Source organism: Eutrigla gurnardus, assembly GCF_963514095.1.
Source record: "Eutrigla gurnardus genome assembly, chromosome: 11".
Classification (NCBI taxonomy): Eukaryota; Metazoa; Chordata; class Actinopteri; order Perciformes; family Triglidae; genus Eutrigla; species Eutrigla gurnardus.
In genome coordinates, this window is record NC_139925.1 from 25,613,287 (window position 1) to 25,634,472 (window position 21,186).

The following is a 21,186-nucleotide window of genomic DNA, read 5'->3' on the forward strand; positions in this document are numbered from 1 at the left end:
AGATACTGGGTTGTTCTTTAGTGGAGATACTGGGTTGTTCTTTAGTGGAGATACTGGATTGTTCTTTAGTAGAGATACTAGGTTGTTCTTTAGTAGAGATACTGGGTTGTTCTTTAGTGGAGATACTGGGTTGTTCTTTAGTGGAGATACTGGGTTGTTCTTTAGTGGAGATACTGGATTGTTCTTTAGTAGAGATACTAGGTTGTTCTTTAGTAGAGATACTGGGTTGTTCTTTAGTGGAGATACTGGGTTGTTCTTTAGTGGAGATACTGGGTTGTTCTTTACTAGAGATACTGGGTTGTTCTTTACTAGAGATACTGGGTTGTTCTTTAGTGGAGATACTGGGTTGTTCTTTAGTGGAGATACTGGGTTGTTCTTTACTAGAGATACTGGGTTGTTCTTTAGTGGAGATACTGGATTGTTCTTTAGTAGAGATACTAGGTTGTTCTTTAGTAGAGTTACTAGGTTGTTCTTTAGTGGAGATACTGGGTTGTTCTTTAGTGGAGATACTGGGTTGTTCTTTAGTAGAGATACTGGGTTGTTCTTTAGTAGAGATACTGGGTTGTTCTTTAGTAGAGATACTGGGTTGTTCTTTAGTGGAGATACTGGGTTGTTCTTTAGTAGAGATACTGGGTTGTTCTTTAGTGGAGATACTGGGTTGTTCTTTAGTAGAGATACTGGGTTGTTCTTTAGTAGAGATACTGGGTTGTTCTTTAGTGGAGATACTGGGTTGTTCTTTAGTAGAGATACTGGGTTGTTCTTTAGTAGAGATACTGGGTTGTTCTTTAGTAGAGATACTGGGTTGTTCTTTAGTGGAGATACTGGGTTGTTCTTTAGTAGAGATACTGGGTTGTTCTTTAGTGGAGATACTGGGTTGTTCTTTAGTAGAGATACTGGGTTGTTCTTTAGTGGAGATACTGGGTTGTTTTTTAGTAGAGATACTGGGTTGTTCTTTAGTGGAGATACTGGATTGTTCTTTAGTAGAGATACTAGGTTGTTCTTTAGTAGAGATACTAGGTTGTTCTTTAGTGGAGATACTGGGTTGTTCTTTAGTGGAGATACTGGGTTGTTCTTTAGTAGAGATACTGGGTTGTTCTTTAGTAGAGATACTGGGTTGTTCTTTAGTAGAGATACTGGGTTGTTCTTTAGTGGAGATACTGGGTTGTTCTTTAGTAGAGATACTGGGTTGTTCTTTAGTGGAGATACTGGGTTGTTCTTTAGTAGAGATACTGGGTTGTTCTTTAGTAGAGATACTGGGTTGTTCTTTAGTGGAGATACTGGGTTGTTCTTTAGTAGAGGTACTGGGTTGTTCTTTAGTAGAGATACTGGGTTGTTCTTTAGTAGAGATACTGGGTTGTTATTTAGTGGAGATACTGGGTTGTTCTTTAGTAGAGATACTGGGTTGTTCTTTAGTAGAGATACTGGGTTGTTCTTTAGTAGAGATACTGGGTTGTTCTTTAGTGGAGATACTGGGTTGTTCTTTAGTAGAGATACTGGGTTGTTCTTTAGTAGAGATACTGGGTTGTTCTTTAGTGGAGATACTGGGTTGTTCTTTAGTAGAGATACTGGGTTGTTCTTTAGTAGAGATACTAGGTTGTTCTTTAGTAGAGATACTGGGTTGTTCTTTAGTGGAGATACTCGGTTGTTCTTTAGTGGAGATACTGGGTTGTTCTTTAGTAGAGATACTGGGTTGTTCTTTAGTAGAAATACTGGGTTGTTCTTTAGTAGAGATACTGGGTTGTTCTTTAGTGGAGATACTGGGTTGTTCTTTAGTAGAGATACTGGGTTGTTCTTTAGTGGAGATACTGGGTTGTTCTTTAGTAGAGATACTGGGTTGTTCTTTAGTAGAGATACTAGGTTGTTCTTTAGTAGAGATACTGGGTTGTTCTTTAGTAGAGATACTGGGTTGTTCTTTAGTGGAGATACTGGGTTGTTCTTTAGTGGAGATACTGGGTTGTTCTTTAGTAGAGATACTGGGTTGTTCTTTAGTAGAGATACTGGGTTGTTCTTTAGTGGAGATACTGGGTTGTTCTTTAGTGGAGATACTGGGTTGTTCTTTAGTAGAGATACTGGGTTGTTCTTTAGTAGAGATACTAGGTTGTTCTTTAGTAGAGATACTGGGTTGTTCTTTAGTGGAGATACTGGGTTGTTCTTTAGTAGAGATACTGGGTTGTTCTTTAGTAGAGATACTGGGTTGTTCTTTAGTGGAGATATTGGGTTGTTCTTTAGTGGAGATACTGGGCCCTAGTTTCGTAGACTAGGCGTAGTCAACGCGCAGCGCACATGCGCCATGCCGACGGGGTGTGTCTGCCTGGACTTTGCAAGTTTCGTGCACCCCGCAGGCTCGCGCAGGCACACCTCCCGTCTCGCCTACCCGCGCAAGTGGGAAAGAGGGAGGAGAAGAAGGCGTGAGTGGGAGATGAGGAGGAGACGAGGCGTGGACTGGGATTAATACAGCCGATTCAGATCTTCACCAATCAAATGAGCTCCTCTCCTCACCTTTAATGCGTTAGGGGAGGTTCAGTGCTAGTTCCGTCACTTGACAACCCGATGACAGAAGCAGCGCCGCCGCTCCCACCACGCGCATCACACGCTGTGCGTGCGTATCATAATAATAACAATGCCGATATTATAAAAAACAGGAGAGAGAGAGGGAGATGTTTTGGTCAGAGAGGCTGAGTTTCCATTACGCGTGCTATCCGCCTTTGATCTGACGTCAGATGTGACGGGACAATCTATATAGATATAAATTCAAGTGTTGATTCAATTAGTTGCATTAAATAGTGTTTGTTGTGATTATTGCATTTAAATGTGCCTGAAACTGTGGAAACCTGCCTGTGAGGTCTCGGTGACGTGTACGCACTGCGCGCCGGTCAGCCAAACTTCCACTCCGCCAGCTGTGATTCACATCGAATGAATGGACTTTATTTGCGCCTTGCGCCATACGCCAAGAGTAGACTAGGTTGGAGCTGGCGGGCTTTCAGCGCAGTCTCGGCGAGTCTTTTTGCCACAAAACTTACGCTACGCCAAGCTGAATCTGTGACGCCTCCCCCTGCTGCGTCGCCACACCCATCTTGGCGCAGGCGATCCACCAAACTGCCAAACTGACCGTGCGCAAGACTGCGCTGCGTCACGAAACTAGGGCCCAGTATCTCTACAGAAGAACAACCCAGTATCTCTACTAAAGAACAACCCAGTGGGCCCTAGTTTCGTGGCGCAGCGCAGGGTGGCAGACAACCTAGTCTACTCTTGGCGTAAGGCGCAAGGCGCAAATAAAGTCCATTCATTCAAGGCGAATTACAGCTGGCGGAGTGGAAGTTTGGCTGACCGGCACGCAGTGCGTACACGTCGCCAAGACCTCACAGGCAGGTTTCCACAGTTCCAGGCACATTTAAATGCAATAAATAATCACAACAAACACTATTTAATGCAACATCTGAGATCAAAGGCGGATGGCACGCGTAACGGAAACTCAGCCTCTCGGACCAAAACATCTCCCTCTCTCTCTCCTGTTTTTTATAATATCGGCATTGTTATTATCATGATACGCGCGCACAGCGTGTGATGCGTGGTGTGGGAGTGGCGGCGCTGCTTCTGTCATCGGGTTGTCAAGTGACGGATCTTGCACTGAACCTCCCCTAACGCATTAAAGGAGAGGAGAGGAGCTCATTTGATTGGTGAAGATCTGAATCGGCTGTATAAATCCCAGTCCACGCCTCGTCTCCTCCTCGTCTCCCACTCACGCCTTCTTCTCCTCCCTCTTTCCCACTTGCGCGGGTGGGAGTGACGGGAGGTGTGCCTGCGCGAGCCTGCGCGGTGCACCAAACTTGCAAAGTCCAGGCGGACACACCCCGTCGGCGTGGCGCAGGTGCGCTGAGAGCTGACTGCGCCTGGTCTACGAAACTCACAGGCAGGTTTCCACAGTTCCAGGCACATTTAAATGCAATAAATAATCACAACAAACACTATTTAATGCAACTAATTGAATCAACACGTGAATTTATATCTATACATCTGACGTCAGATCAAAGGCAGATGGTACGTGTAACGGAAACTCAGCCTGACTGAATTAACAAAGCTGAAACTTGGACCTCTCGGACCAAAACACCTCCCTCTCTCTCTCCTGTTTTTCATATCTATCCACTGCTAATAAAATGCGTCTATGCCTGAAAAAATCGTAAAAAAAAATACAGCAGCTCATGCCTGGTCTCGCGCCTCTGCAGTATGGAGACATGCGCAACTTTGCCGCGAGCTGGAACCGTAGTTGGGGCTGCAGCTGGTCTGATCGGCACGCAAGTCCCGGTGTCCCGCCGTTCTGGTGTTGGACGGGGAATCCGGTGCAGCTGTGGAGTGCAGATGATGAAGACGGTGATGATGATGATGAATGGCCCGGGCCGCTCATCTATTATGTTTACTGCTGTGTGCCCTGACCCTGTTTTGTGATAGACATGCCTAAAATGTGCCTACAATTTGGGAGTGGTGGGAGCGGCGGCGTTGCTTCTGTCATTGGGTTGTCAAGTGACGGAACTTGCACTGCACCTCCCCTAATGCATTAGAGGTGAGGAGAGGAGCTCATTTGATTGGTGAAGATCTGAATCGGCTGTGTTAATCCCAGTCCAGGCCTTGTCTCCTCCTCGTCTCCCACTCACGCCTTCTTCTCCTCCCTCTTTCCCACTTGCGTGGGTGGGAGTGATGGGAGGAGTGCCTGCGCTAGCCTGCGCGGTGCACGAAACTTGCAAAGTCCAGGCGGACACACCCCGTTGGCGTGTCGCAGGTGCGCTGCGCGCTGACTGCGCCTGGTCTACGAAACTAGGGCCCTAGATGTTTGAATACATAATTCATGCTTTGATGAGGTACGATAATGACCTGCCTTGCCTGCATTTATTAAAGCTACAATAATGCCGTCTTTGCCGATGTTTACCGCCATAAAACTTCATCAACGGATTACGCTAAATGGTGCAGTTGGGCAGACCACAGACCACTGAGCAGTGCAGTGTTGAAACAATTCAAAATGTGTAACAAAAGTTTTTTTAATTCACAGTATCAGCTGCAAAGATTTTTGCAAAATTGTTGAAAAACATATATTCTAAATTATAACTTTAAGATTACCTCTGACATAAACCTGTTGTTTTATCTCAATATGTGTTATGAGTTTTGCAGTTTAAATCTAAAGTTGTTTTCTGCCCAGACACAAACCATTGTTAAAGGACACCTTACCTTACTGTGACCCAGATAAACACTATTGCCAGATGATTTCTTTAATCCCGTATTATCAGTGCTCATTTGGATAGACAATGTCAAATCAAATTCACATTACGTGCTGCAGGTTAAGTCTGTCCCACAAACACTCTCACACTTTTTCACTCACACACAGTCTATAAATAGATTCTGAGTTGACTGGAAACAAAGGTTGGTGTGCAGGACAGCTCTGCAAATATCACTGAGTAGCCTTGTTACAGATAGAGACGAAGGGGAGGTGCAGACAGAGCAAAGAAACTGACACAATCTAATCCAGATGGAAAATGAACATGTTCTTCTATGACCTGTTGGTCAGCCGCCTGTAAGAATATGCTCATGTATTTTGCAGGCCAGTAAAAGCATGGAGTATGCGTAATTGATAGGATAGTAAGAAATCAGTTTGGAACCATAACTCTGCCTTACCCTCCAACGGAAAGCACATTTTTCAGGTGGTGCGATTGCTCCATGTTTGGTGTGAACACAGCATCACTGAATCTGGTGAACCTCTGACCTTTCAACTAGAGCTAGCAGCCGGTCCAATTTTTCACTTATCCACAAATGGAAAATGTGATGAGGTGGATTGGTACAACCTTTTGTACATAGACATTCATGGTTTCCAGATGATGTGCTGATGACTGGCTTTAGTGCTCCCCAGATCTTTCATCTGCATCATTATCAGGTCGAAATGTTGTGTTTGTTTCCACTGATCAGTTTTCAGCCTGCCCTCATATCTTGCTTTGCTACCATCTAAATTAGTTCCTGGTACGATTTCCTCCTTGTCTTTTGCACGCCATACACTTTTTGGGGGAAGTGTTAACTTTGTATTGTTAATCCTGTTAATCCTGTAAACATTTGGCTTTAAGGGCATTTGAACAAAAGGCTGTCCCTTGATCCTTGATGACAGTATCAGAAGAGTTGTGTTCTCTGTGAGCAGTGTGTTGTGTTTTGCTCACTACTTATAAGAGCAAATCAGAATATACCCCAGTGTGTTCCATCCATTTTTTCATTTGGCCAAAAGCATTCCCTGTTTCCCCCCAAAAAGTCAAAGGTCTGTCAAAGCAGCTTGAAAGGTTGTCCATCCTCAAATCTTGCATAATGATTTTACGATAACTTATTTTGTGGTCACTAAGCAATTTGTCATTAAACTATTGCCGTATTAATACCCCCGTTCATAGCGGGAGGAGCAATGATAAGGCTGGCATGTGACTTTGTGAATAGTGCATGTGTTTGCAAACAAAGAGACACTCCGGCTTCTCAACCACAAAACCTTCCAAGAACTCCAGCTCTTATGTATTTTTACACCATTTCCTTTTTTCCTCTTGTTCATTCACATTCATAAATTCGATTTTTTTTAATTTCCACTCAAGCCAAATGCTTTTTGTGAGTGAACTACATCTTTTATAATCACTCCATTTGTATGCAATTTACTGTCAGTCTGAATTTACTTTGTCTTCTATCAGGGGTGAACATTTTGGCTGTTACCATCTTGGATTTTTTTCCACCAGTGAAGGAAGTGACCATATTTGGACTGTGGAGGAGCAACGGGTGGATCTGAGGAACACAAGCAGCAGAGCAGCACCCTTACTGGATCTGGATCCATCTGGATTCTGGGGTGAAGCTGCTAACAAAGTTAGCTTCATAATTCAAGGTCAACTTTACAGCTAAGTGTTAAAGTCATCTTAGTAGCTAACTGCATTGGTAGCGTGGTAGCTACCCGTCAATCAGCAGCTGTTAATTTTTTTTCTAGTAGGTACATTAAAGGTAGAGTAGGTGATTCTATTCAGGAACACTTTCCCTCATATTACTTTAAATCATCGTAACATACCGATGAATACATTGAATGCTCAGACTAAAATATTTAAAAATGTCATCTGTGGCCGTGGCAGGACTGTAAAAACCCCGTCTAATCAAAAAACCTACCCTAACCCAGTCACCCGTCTCAGTGTGTCTGTTTGCTGTCTGTTTGGATGGGTTTCTTGAAAGGTGGTGCATCTATAAATGAAAATTGGACAGCCTGCCTGTCTATCAATGTGTTGATTGGCCGTTCTGGGCAGTGGGACTGGGGCAAAAAAGCGGCTTGGGAATTTATTCCTGACTGGCCCACTATACAGGGGGGCGGGAAGGGGGAGGCAGCGGCTGGCCAAACAAAATCCCACTATTTGACAAAAAATTACACATTTTAATGACAATGTCCACAACGCTGTTGGCCGCCTAGGCCATACCAGGCCGTTCCACTCACGACCCACCAGGAATACTCCTGGTACTCCCGATGGCCAATCCGCCCCTGATTCTGTGGGGAGCGGCTTTGAACAGAGGTCTGAATGAAGGGTGCGGGACCTTTTTGTTTTGACGATGTGTTCAAAGTCAAAATCTCTTGTTGTTTTTCCAAATGACCTACTCTGTCTTTAATAAACAAGACTGTTTTTTCTGGCCAAAATTAACATGCCAATTGGTGTTAATATTACTATTAATGTGAATGATGGACGCTGCATGCAAACCAAGCTAGTTACAGAGTTTCACTCTTTCCCAGCTCCACCCACTCATCCAAATATGGTCATTTCTGGTTCCAACAAAACTAGATGGTGACCACTGGTAGTACCCACTGAGCTTCACTGAGATTACGTCCGTAATTCTATATTGTTTATATAGACTATGATCTGAACACGTCTCCTGAGAGGCTCTTTCTCGGTCTATTCTGTCGAAAAGAACAGGAAACTTCAGTAATGTGTTCGCAACAGCCAGTTGTGCCGGATACCATTGCTAGTGGTGTAACTCAACATGTTTGGGTGTACATACTACTATTTCAAACAGCATACAACCGGTGTTTGCATTTTTTTACATTTGTAAGTAAATTAAGTCTATGAATGTTTTTGGTAAGACCTGCCTTTCATGGAATGTTCCTGAGTGTGAATTTGAGTTTATTTGACCTCGGCAGAAAAAAACAGTGACAGTCAAAACAGAAACACTGGTCACACCGTCACCTTCCTAAAGGTTTAGTTAAGGTCATACAAAACACATAGTACAGTGATTATGAGGAAAAACACAACATCTATCATCTGATAGCATGGTCATAGCAACCACAGAGGACAAGGACATCTTGAGGATATTAGAGTCCAGTCCCAGTGTCCCCCCTAAGGCCTTAAACCCTGAACCCTGAAGGACTTAACTGATGTCACCTGGTGAAGGGTTGAGTGTGAGAGGCTGCGAGGGCTTGAAATTCTAGAATTATGAATTGGACAGCACTTTGTGGTGAACTATCTGTTTTTTTTATGTCTGCCTCTTAAAGCACACCGTAGGGTAATTACTCATATTAATAAGGTCTGTATAAATAATATTTTTTATTGTCGTTATTATAATTATTAATATGATCAACCAACAGACTGAACTTTATTGCACATCATGACACTAACAGCAATCTAGCGTTATTACACTCACACAGGAAATTTGCATTTCTACTAAACGTGCTGTTTGTTGTCTAAACTAAGAGCCAATCAGCTCGTAGATGAGGCCAGAGCCAGGCGTTTCCCATCATGCCCAGGGGCTTGCAGTCGGTTGAGAGCAACTGCGGTGCCTAGCTCTAAATGCTGCGGCCGCTTTGATCTCATGAGATTATCGTTGCCCACGTGTTCATAACGTCAGAGCAAGTTAGGAGGAAGTCGGACACAAAACTACCCAGCATGCATTGTGCGGCGATCGCCGGCGATCGATTCTGCGCAAGCCTGGCTCATCTGCAACGAGCCTATTGACAGACAGGCAGGCCGTCCAATGATTCCAGCTTTTTTGATTGGATGGGGATTTTACAGTCCTGGCACGGCCACAGATGACTTTATTTATGTCAGAGCATTTCATGTGTTCATTGCTATCGGTATGTTACAAGGATTTCAAGTAATATAACAGAAAGTGTTTCTGAGTAGAGACACCTACTCAACCTTTAATGTTACTGTTTAGACCTAACATGCCAAGCTGAACCCCCGACCTGTGTTAATCTCTTGTTTAATGTCACAACACTATGAATTGTGGGTAATTCTATCAGGTAAAGTCTACAGAAATGCAGACTTTGCGGGATTGGGCCTGAAGTTCTCTTGGTATACCTCCCAATTAGATTTAGATTTAATTTCCCTATATGCTTAATAACAATTATTATTATTTATGCATTTCATGTATTATTATTTTACATGATAATTGTAGTCCAGTAATACAACTGATACAGTAATATCAAAAAAACTTTACTAGCAGCATATTATTTCAACTTAAATGTAATAAAAGCAAACTAACCTAAACAAACATCTTTGGCTGAGTGGGAAAAACAACCCTGATTGGAAATGTTACTGACTCTTCGAGCCCACAGAATTCATAAACAGTTACTGATTGGTTTGGACTCACAGTAACCGTTGACCGACTGTTGTGTAGTTGAGGTATTTGTGTCGCTCGTAGTTTGAACATGCAAACAATAAATGTTCATCTGGAAACCTCACAATTGTTTTGTCTTGAACATTGTGAACCATCCTTTGAGTCAGTTTGCTCCTGTTGTGCATACTGTATGTTTAAACATGTATTCATATAATGAATTCTACATACATTTTAGGTGTTGCCCAAGATATTGCCTTCAGTGGATGTAGAGCTGATAAAGGGAAGATCACGCTGCATATATATTACTCAAGACTTCAATCATACTGCCTGGCTTCATAGAAAACACCTTCTGCCAGTGACAAGTGATAGGTTCCCATCATCAGCAAGCTCCAGTTCTAAAAAGTGAAGTCCATGCTGAAGTGCCATAAACTTGCATTCTCTCCACTAGCCATCAGGGCGCGACTCCCCTGGTTGTAAAAAGAATCTGATTGTATAGAAGTCAATGAGAAAATGGTCCTACTTCTCTCCATTCATCCATCCATCCATTGTCTACCGCTTATCCTGTATTCAGGGTTGCGGGGGGGCTGGAGCCGATCCCAGCTGTCATTGGGAGAAGGCAGGGTTCACCTGGACAGGACGCCAGTCCATCGCAGGGCCGACATGTAGAGACAAACAACCATTCACTCTCACATTCCTACTTCTCTCTTGATGTATTATCTCAGTAAACATTGTAAACATGAGTTTATGTTCTCAATCTCTAGTTTCAAGTCTTCTTCATTCCAGCATGATGTTCATTTAGTACATTATGGTCCATTTAGAGTCCAACAGACCAGAAAGCTGGGGATGCTTTAGGGGCGGGGCTACCTGCTGATTGACAGGTCGCTACCACGCTACCAATGCAGTTAGCTACTAAGATGACTTTAACACTAAGCTGTAAAGTTGACCTTGAATTATGAAGCTAACTTTGTTAGCAGCTTCACACCAGAATCCAGATGGATCCAGATCCAGTAAGAGTGCTGGTCTGTTGCTTGTGTTCATCAGATCCACCTGTCGCTCCTCCAAAATGCTGAATTTGATTCTTCAAAACCGTAGTCCACAAACCAACGGGTGATGTCACCATGACTACGTCCACTTACAGTCTTTGTTTTGTCTTCTATGTTAAATTTATACTTTAAAGAGTTTCAATGAAGATAAAGAAATTAGACTACAGGCTATTTACCTACTAACTGGAAGATACAAATACATGCATATGTAATGTATAATGACTTTCACGAATTTCACATTTTTTTTAAATGCAAGAAAACTGAAAAATATAATGCCTCATGTGTCAAACAGTAAAAACTGACAGGTCAGCCAATGCTAATATCACAATTTGTGGTTTATTACCAAGGGGTTCAATGTACACTGTAATATGAATTCATAGAAAAAAGCTATTTATTAATGTACAAATTACAAATACATCAGCTTGTTTTCACCACTCATTTGTTTAAATGTACATAAGTTTCTTCTCTCCCATTGCTGTCCCATAGCAGCTTTACAACCTGGCAAGACTTTGCAGTAAAACGCAGATAAGAGAAGTATGAAAAATAAAAATGCATATCAGTCATCTCAACATCCATACGTGTTTTAGGAAGGAAGAAGGGAAGCAATACCAGGAAATTAAAAGTCTTTCAGTTCTTTGTAAGACACATGAAACTTGGCATTGTCTTCTGTCCCAGAAAACAAGTAGTTTTATGTTTGCACCATTCTTAGGAAACGGACAAAATCCCACAAAAAAAGCTAATTCAATACATTTATCAGCAACTTTCTTTAGAACATCAAAAAGTCTCCTACAACATTAAGTTCCCATACAACAAAACTGCACTCTCAATGACATATCCATGGAGCATTTTTTTTCTGGAATGAACGGTCTCAGTTTAAAACACAAAACTAAATAAAAAATGTGACAAAAGGTTAGGTTAGGTTTAGTAAGAGTTGGTTTGACTGTCGATGAAGCTAAAAGGAGACAAAGAACCGGGTGGAAGTCCTGTATTAACTCGTCCCCCATCCAGACCTCCTCCCTAAGCACACTAGCTTGAAACTAATTTGTGATACAACAAGAAAAACGTTAATGAATATGTTTAAAAATACCTCTCCCTCGATACATAATACCCAATGCAGTTTAGTTGTGTGGCCGTTGTTAGGAGACTTGGCTGACATATTACAGGATTTGGTGACGCTGTAGTGCAGAAACAAGCTTTTCTTTATAGCAGGCAATGAGGAAGAGAGACCAGACAGCTGGCCTCTTCACAGAATTAAATATCCACAATCACTTTGACTGGGTAGAAAATAACAACTGGATCCCCCAGCACAAGTCCATAGGGTTTGTCGATACGTTAAATGAGAAAAAACGGCCCCTAACACACATAAAACACAATTAGAAACAAACTTAGAAAAGCAACACAACAAAACATACATTTTATACAATTCCGTGTTTCTATCCCCCACTTAGGCACCACGTAGTAGATTAAGTTGAATCTTCATCTCAAGTAAATTACGGTTTGTTTCATGTAGTGTGTCTCTTATACAGTGCAGAATATATGGGCTTCGATTAAGTAGGTGTCTGCGTGTATGTGTGGTGTTTCTGTGTATGTTGTATTTCTATACTTTTAAGGACCACATGTCCCCTCAAGGATTACAAAACGTGATAAAGCTCTTGAAGACATACTAGTTCATCCATACCTCTTTGAGATTGGCATTTTAAATGTGAAGGTAAGAATACGAGGATTAGGTAAAGGTCAGAGTTTGTAGCACCTCTTAATGTTATGCATGCACCATAGTTGAACCTGTTTCACCAGGGACTCCATCAAATGTTGTGCTCAGAAAGTGATGAGTTACACAGTGAGGACTACAAGTACTTTGCTAGAGATTTGGGTGAGGATTCTTTCAAACAAGACGTCCAGGCTATGCTAGCAGCGGGGCTCATGGGATGGCAATTCCGGCTGACCTTGGTGACCCCAAAGCTGTGTCCCGACCCAGGGTCCGTCCGTCGGAGGCTGCATTTCAAGACCGAATGCATCACAAGACTGTGAGAGGATCCAACTGATGATGACCTAACCCTATCCCAAGATTCATTGCGTACCAGTGACGATTGGATTTTTTTCTCAACATGGCGTCTGAGCAGCAGAATACACTCTCTCAGTCTGAAATATACAATGAAGGATATATCCTCCATCATATGATAAAATAAAAGAATCAAATATAGAATAGATCTCTGGCTCCATTTGAATCAGTTAGTTGCTTGCCAACAGGAAATACTCTGTAGACCGGACCGTCTCATTTCGGAGACTGCTCGGTTTGGCCTTCGTGGTCGACATAGACCGCTGAAGCACGTCTTCAAAGGATGGACTCTGACTTGGGACACAGCTTCTGTCTTTCCCTCTAGCGCCACCAAGAGGTTGACATTTGTGTTTTTTGGTTAAAAGAAACTATGACATGCATTGCCTTGAAATGTAGTTCAGACATGGCATGTCCCCCAGAGGATGTTTGTAAAAACTTTGATTCTACCTTGTGCAATCATCAGGGCTGAATTATATTAGTGTCCAATATTTTGGTTTATGACTACTTGCATCCAGACTGCAATTAATGTTTAATGTTAATAAAAAAACACACCAAGACAGTAATCATTGCAAACATTATACCTGCGTGTGGTTGTAGACTTATCAGCTGTCCTGATTTACTACCTGTCACACTACACTTACCCTTCGTCTCACCATATTATACATAATACCCTCAAAACTTCCTATTGGAATGAAAAATCGGTCATTCTGGCATGTATCCTACGTTTGTAAAAATGTTCTCATTGATATATGAAGAGATCTGGAATGGTGCAGCCAGCTGTCTTGCTTTAGCCTCATTTCACTGGTTGAAAAACGCTTTATAAATAAAGTTTAGTATCATTAAAATGTTGCCAACATTCTGGAAGACTGCTTCCAGTCTTTCCACTAACAAGCCTGATGACCTCCGGGCTTTAGCTCTACCATCTAAAGATTCACACCAAACACAAAGCACATGTGCTGTCCTGTCTGAGCTCATGACATCATCCCAGCTGGATCCACTGGATCTAGCAAGACACACGTCGGCTAGTTTACCAGAGCTGGATGAACCTAAAATAAACTATTTAGCTGTGATTTAATAGCAATAAACAGATAAAAGGATGCTGAAATAACTCCATAATGATGGTGATCAGTAAAAAGTCTGAAGTCATGCTTTGTTAGGTCTGTCTGCAAGACCACAAGATAACTACATTTAAAATACCCATCCATTTGTCCACATCGTAGATGACCGGATGAGAATCTCAATGCTGATAGGCTTTTCACAGCGTCACACCTGAGTTAAAATATTTAAATTTGCGAAAAATTCTCTTTGCATTTGGTGTGAACACAGCATTAGTGCATATCCCAAAATGTCAAACTATTCTTTTAAACAAAGACACTAAAGCAAGTTGCAATGTTAACAGTGTAGTATTCTGAAAATTAATTAAAAAAAACTGCTTTTGGGCAAAGATTGTAAATAGATTTTCAACCATTTAAAGGTAGACCGCTGATTTTGTTATATGACCCCTAAATCTCAAACTTTCCTCTGGGTCACTTATAATGATCAGCTGTGAAGTGTTAAGGTATGTGCGAGTCCTGCTGGACACTTTAAAAGAAGCTGGCTGTTCATCTTTAAGGTTTGGATTTTGCAGTGGCTGAATGTCAGTGGACGTCCTCACAAGTATAGTAATACAAGCTTGTGCGTGTGGTTTTAGTGTCTCTTATCGCCCCCTAGTGTCCGCCCATGCTCGCTGTCTGTGTTGGTGTTGGTGCCTCCACACAGTAGTTGGGTTTGTCAGAGGCTTTGAAGCCTGGCAGACACACACACTGATAGGAGCCCACTGTGTTGATGCACTTGGCATTTTTGCACAACGACATCCGATTGTTTAGCTCTGAACACTCGTTCACATCTGTGGAGAGAGGAGGACGGAAATTACACCAAACCGTGACATATGAACAAGTCCTATTGTGTTATAGTTGTGTGTAGCTGCTGTCTCACCAACGCAGGTCATGCGGGACAGGTCCAGGGTGTATCCGTCGAAGCAGTCGCAGGTGTAGCCCTCCTGGACCCGGACACAGCGGCCGTTCTCACAGCCGTTAAGTATCCCACACTCCTCTGCTCGCAAACCCTCAAATGCTTTGAATGGAGCTGTAGCACAAAGAGACAAAGAGACACTTCCTTCAACTGAAAGCCAATGTATCCTTTTGTGTTATGAGTATACACAGTGACTGCCCTCTACTGGTTGAAACCTAGCTATTGAATTGAATTTTGCTATTGGGCTGATCTGGAGACAGGTGATGGATAAGACGGCAGCTGGAGTCACCAGCCATCCCCCCCCCCCTCCTGTATAATTAGCCTGGGAATCACTCATGCCAATGCAAATGATAACCTTGCATTCACATAGGTGACCTCAAATTCTGTGGCCCTGAACCCTCAGGGACTTAACTGACGTCACCTGGTAAACGGTGTGTGAGAGGCTGTGAGGCTCTGAAATGGTAAATACAAATGGGACAGCACTCAGCATGTCTTTATTTCGATGACACAAAATACGTTATTTCATAGTGTTGGTTTTTATTTCACATGTTTTACAGCCTGATCTGAACGTCTTCCAGACTCTTATCATCCCAGACCAGACGGACCTGTCAAATCATGTATTTACTTGTTTCAGTTCAAACGGCTTCAATAAGCTATAAACTATGTGTGTAATAACAAAAATAACAATAATAATAATAAACCAGGTGTGTAATATAATAATAATAATGATAATAATAATAATAATAATAATAATAATAATAATAATAATAATAATAATAATAATAATAATAATCATCATCATCATCATCATAACCAGGTGTGCAATATAATAATAAAGTGGAAATGTAATATTCCACACATGCGCCATCCTCTTTGTTTACCTTTTTTTAATTCCTATGAACTGTGGGTAATTCCCTCAGGCAAAGTGAGTATCGATGCTGACTGACAGAAAGTAGGCATAAAGGGCTCAAAAGGTCTGCGAGCGAGTCCTCGTGTACCTGACCATGTGACAGTGGGTCAGACCTGAACCCTCAGGGACTTGAACAGGAACGCGCATCAAAGACCGTGAGTCCGTGACATTGGGATTGAGCCCAAGACTCAGTCTGAGACCATCATCCTTTAAAGGAGCTCATTCTAACATGTTGTTACACTTATTGTCAGAAGATGGCAGCAAAGCGCTGTGAAAGTCAGTGTCAGAGAAGCTGAACCTGCATGTTTATGATATCATGATCAATAATAAATTGCTGTGCAACTTACAGTGCATTGTGCTTCACAACAGCATAACCATCCAAATATCTGTAGATTCCCAGTATAATATAATAATACAAGGTCAGATGCCAGTTCATAAGGTGAGTCACTCCAATACAAACAGCCTGCTAATCAACCCGACCATGCAGGTCAGCAGCGGTTCTAGAGGTGTTGGTTCAACTGTGAACTCCTTTTGGAGGCTGCTGTTTGTGCTTAAAGGTCATTAAAACAACTCCTTTGATATGGTCAATGATGGTAGTTAACTCCTCCAGAAGTCATCCAATTCTTAGTAAGAATACATTTAATAACAGGTTAACTATTTAAAAAAACTACATTGTCACTTAGCTTCCAAACAAAGTTTCACTACATTTACGTTTCACTTTTTTAAAATGTCTATTAGTATATTTCTTTTAATGATAGTTTTTAATGGTGCATGTCCTGTGTGGACATTAACCTCTGTGACATGGCTGCCATGAATGACGAGACTAAAACATAAAACAGCATGTAAGTAATAGTAAAGCAGGGAGATTTTCTTCATTTCATTACAAGAACAAAAGGTTGGGAGATTTCTTTGACTGCTATCTGGGCAAAGTAGAGACCTGATAAAGTCCATTTCACAAGCAAAGAATCCTGTGTTTCTGTGCTAGAGTGGCAATGTCCCGCCCCTTCCTCTGGACCACCATGCAACCTTATTTAGATTTTTTTTACAGTACCCAAGAGATAAATCATTTTCTGATCCCGTTTGAATTGTCTCTGTCTCTCTGTGTGTTGGGTAGGCTACCAGGATCAGTGTTTCCCCTAGAATTTTTTTCAGGCCCGGTGGTACCCACCGAAAAAACCCTAAACAGACGAGACGCGTGGGATGGTGTATTGGTGCAGTTGGATTAAGTCAGGTGGCACAGCAGTCTGCAATTCTGCAATTATTATATTTGCATTCAACATTTTTGTTCAACCAGAGTGTATTCAAGATCACAAGGAGAGAGTGACTTATTTAGGTGCTGGTTGATGGAAATGATCAGGGTCCAGAAAAATATGGCTGGAAAATGATGAGCATCACATTAATAGCTACAGATACTGTAAAACACTACAACGACATATGAGTGCATATATTGTCTTATTTTATCAAGTCAAATATAAGTTATAGGTTTACTCAACAGCAGTTAACTCAAAGTTCCACATCTTATCAAAAACAATCCTCCCCCCCGGGGAGGGGGGGCAAACGGGCTTTGGCCGGTTATACGTCATCACGTCCTAATACTACACACACATGGCGTGATGTTGTTTTTAAGGAGCGCCGTCTCTGCTTATATTTCTCGACAACAATCGACCTGCATCAGCGCATGTGCGCACGAGCGGATCTGTGCGAGCAGGCAGCGCGAGCGCAGCGGGTTTTGGACGGAGACACACAGCGGCATTTTTATTATGTAAAAATAAATAATAATGTAATGTAATAAAATAAATATTATGGACCCTATGGACCGGTCCCGCTCACACCACGAGTCTAAAGAGTGCAACAGCTTATCAAAATACAGTGTCAACGTTCCGTGTTTTCAAAGTAGAAAGCGACATCGTGGTGGTTTAACGAGGCGGAACGGCATCAGAACAACATCAAGCCCGTACACGAAGAAAAAAGTAGCGGGAGCGCGCGGCGAGGATTGTTGCGGCCGCGCGTCTTGCGGAGCAAGTCTGCTGTGCTGCGCGGAGGCGCTCCTAGTGTAAATGATTATTGATTTATGAATGAATTGATAGGTGGCTTATTTTTGGTAGGCCTATATTGATTTTTTTTTTGGCCTGGCGGCAGGTCTCCTTGGCCTGGCGGGCCGCCAGGCCTGTACAATGGTAGGGGAAACACTGAGGATGTAACATTACTATAACAACAGGTCTCTCTGTGTGTTGGGTACCAGAATGTAACGTTACTATAACAACAGGTCTCTCTGTGTGTCGGGTACCAGGATGTAACGTTACTATAACAACAGGTCTCTCTGTGTGTTGGGTACCAGGATGTAACGTTACTATAACAACAGGTCTCTCTGTGCGTTGGGTACCAGGATGTAACGTTACTATAACAACAGGTCTCTATCCTTCTTTCTCTTCCTGCTAAAAAAAACGGTCGCTTTATAAAACACATCAGCTAAATTAACGTTACATTAGTGATGGAACGTAGCTAAGCTAGCAAGCTAGCTAGCAAGACAAGCTAACGTGTTGGTGAGGTACGTTGTGTGAGACCAGAGATGTAGTTCACTGAGCGGTTTCACACTAAACTAAATGATATGACGACAAACCTACGACACTCTGAGACTTTCTGGACTTGAAACATTATCTTTTAAATTGACAAACATCACATATGGAATTCATGGTCCAATTCAAAGAGGGTAAAAATTGATTTGTATTGAACGCGAGGAACACTGGAAGGGGTGTGACTCTATTCCTCTGTTAGTATGAAAATACAAATACTCACGCTCCTCGTTGTCGTAGAAAGGCAGTGCACCCTGCTGCTCAGACGAAGGTGAATAGTCTGGGCTCAATTCATATTCGTGGATGGGGCCGGCAACGAGGGCGTCACGACCGTACGGCCGCCGGTTGACAATGTTACACATGGACGCATAATCCTCTGAGAGAGAGAAAAGACAAGCTCGGTTCAATGAGAAATATCAGGACCTGCCAGGTTCTGTAATAATTAGTGTAATAACCCAGAGATGACGAGGCGCCTCATTAATCATGAGCTTTGATAGAGTTGAATTAATAACAATGGATTTTAATTTACCATTGGTGGGTATGACGAAATTTAACTGCTTACATAATTCAGGATTACACTCACAAGTACAACGCTAAATATTTTATTGTTAGTATCAACGATGTAAATGAAATTTGATTTTTAAAAGGCACAAGTTTGTTTTACTTCTATTTAAGTAAACATTACAGCCCTGGACTTCCGTACTAATAATCCTAGCAGTTATTTTTTCATCTTCTGTATTACATTTACATCCGAATTGCACATACTTGGTTAAAGCTGAAGAATTTACCCACTGTAATGGAATCAGGTTGGCGGCCAGTTTACCGAATGAGTCCCCTTGTGTTAGTGCTGGCAAACAACGCTCATCCAACCCACCAAACATTGTGCTGTATCTGAGCCTCCCCGAGCTACATACCGGTGTTTCTGGAGGGACACAGGGCACAGTCCATGCCCCAGGCCTCGCCGAACAGACAGCAGCACTCTGTGTACGTGGTCTTCCTGTCGGGACCCAGCGGCCGTGTGCATGTCATGCTTTCTGTCACCGTCTGCCAGCAGATCCCCTGGTAGTCTACCTGCTCCCCCTCGTGTAGCTCTGCTAACAAACACACACACACACACACACACACACACACCATATTACTGCATAATGCAGCGTTGTATGAAAATGCCCTGCTTCCATCCAAATTCTCCATTCATTCAAATATGATTTATACCAAATACAAATAAATGAAATATTTCAATGCAAATGTTCATTTTTATGGAGGTTGCAGTCTGGCAAGTCCTTTAGATTATGAGATTCACTACATTTCAAAAAGTTGAACATGTTTTTGGTTCGTACTTTATGGTTGGAGATGAATAAATGTAGAAGGTCACTAACTGTTTAGTGGGATTAATATAACTTAGTTATAAGACATATCTTACATCAGAAGTATATTTAACAGAGGGCAAGACAGAAATAACGAAATATATGTTGGGACCTCACCAGTAGGACTACACAATGCGGCCTACAAAAGCCTACACATGCGGCCAGAACAAAGGGACAAAGGGGATTAAAAACTACACCGCCATTTTAGTTTCACCTCGCACCTGGGTGCGAAGTGTAACGTCACACAACTGGTGCCCTATTGGCTGACAACCGCAGGTACCCCAGGGGGTCCCCGGGAACAGCCGTGAGCTTTATAAACCGGCACCGCCTTAAGAACACGCTCTTGCTCTTCCTGCTTCCAGCTCTCTCCACCAACAGGAGGTGGTCTCCCGTTCCGCAGCATACCGCTGCAACAGGAGACCAACTGATAACGTCTGCAGCGTTTCCTTTGTCCTAGGCCACAGTCTTCTCCCCGTTTTCCTGATCCTGAGAAATCGCCACGACCGAGCGATTATCTCTGTGTTCTCCCGCAGAAGAGGAACAAAACCGGTTCCTGCCTTCCAGCTACCAGACGCTGTCTGAAGTAAGCTGACTAAATCGCCAAGCTGCGATTATATTGCCGCCCGCGGAAGAAAGAAACACAAACTGTTTTCTTTATTCGAGTTTGATCAACGAGAGGAAACACGCTCCGCTCTCGTCTGGACTAAGCCGACTCATCACGTCCCCCGCTGCCGCCGGGGCCCACGAACTACCGCCGCGTTAAGGAACGCCGTCATCGCCAGGACGGACTCACAACCTACGCAACGACACCAGTAAGAGGCTATCAGTCTGGGCAGAGACATAAGTTTGATAGTGTAGGATATGCTTGTAATTCTTGTTAACGTGTTTTAAGTTTTGGTCACGGACCGCCGAGTCCGTTGCTTTCCGTGTTGTATTTGAATGCTGATCGTGTACCCACGCCGCTGGGTTGATTTCTGTAACGGTGTTCTTGACTAACCTCAGCCATATTCGCGAGCTCAGTAAGCGTCTACGATCAGTTAAAAGACCAGTCCCGCTGAATGAACGCCAGTTCATTCACGAGCTCCCGTGTGATGGTAACACGCCTCCTGAGCCTTAGAATATTGCGCGCGCATTCCCCCCTCTCTTTGTTTGTGTCCCGCTAACACACACGCACATACCACACGTGTCCTACGCCAGCTGTTTCCGGCGGACGCTAAGGACATAGCTCCATCCGGTGGCTGTACCCGGGCATCTCTCGCTCGCGCGATCCTATCGGACGTCAGTGGCTCCGCCCCTGAACGCTGTGAGGGATAGCTCCATCTGGTGGTCGCGCCCGGCCATATCACTCTCTCTCTCGCTCTCTCTCTCTACACACACGCACACAAGCACACGCACACACACAGACACTCCACGTGTGTCTCTCCCTTTGTTTAAGCTTAGCTTTGTGTGTTAGGTAGTTAGGTAATAAGGCTTTGTTAATTGCAGTGTTATTGATTGTGATCATTATTACTGATTTTAATAAATCTTATTATATTATAACTAGCGGTCTCTTGTGCTTGTTGTGTATATGTCACTGGATAACAGCAGGTTGTGAAGGCTAGTGCTTGAATTTCACGCCTTTTTAATTGTTAGATTGTTTTTA

At 42.8% G+C, this 21,186-nt stretch overlaps 2 protein-coding genes across 7 annotated transcripts in view; both read right to left on the minus strand.

Annotated features, from left to right (window-relative positions):
* rasgrp3 (RAS guanyl releasing protein 3 (calcium and DAG-regulated)) overlaps positions 1–5,354 on the minus strand; it is a 69,659-nt gene extending 64,305 nt beyond the window's left edge. The window contains exon 1 of the mRNA XM_084021633.1: positions 5,218–5,354. The gene's annotated coding sequence lies outside the window, so the exon portion shown is untranslated. The remainder of the gene's footprint in view (positions 1–5,217) is intronic.
* A 5,594-nt stretch (positions 5,355–10,948) lies between these two features.
* Positions 10,949–21,186, minus strand: part of ltbp1 (latent transforming growth factor beta binding protein 1) — a 142,219-nt gene continuing 131,981 nt past the window's right edge. For 4 of the 6 annotated variants that reach the window (XM_084021602.1, XM_084021601.1, XM_084021600.1 and 1 more), the window contains 4 exons: positions 19,095–19,274; positions 18,404–18,556; positions 14,662–14,811; positions 10,949–14,572 (listed from right to left, as the gene is read on the minus strand). In XM_084021602.1, coding sequence (XP_083877728.1) covers positions 14,394–14,572; positions 14,662–14,811; positions 18,404–18,556; positions 19,095–19,274 — 662 coding nt within the window. In that variant the 3' untranslated portion in view covers positions 10,949–14,393. The remainder of the gene's footprint in view (positions 14,573–14,661; positions 14,812–18,403; positions 18,557–19,094; positions 19,275–21,186) is intronic. The other 2 variants (XM_084021603.1, XM_084021599.1) reach the window with 1 other exon arrangement.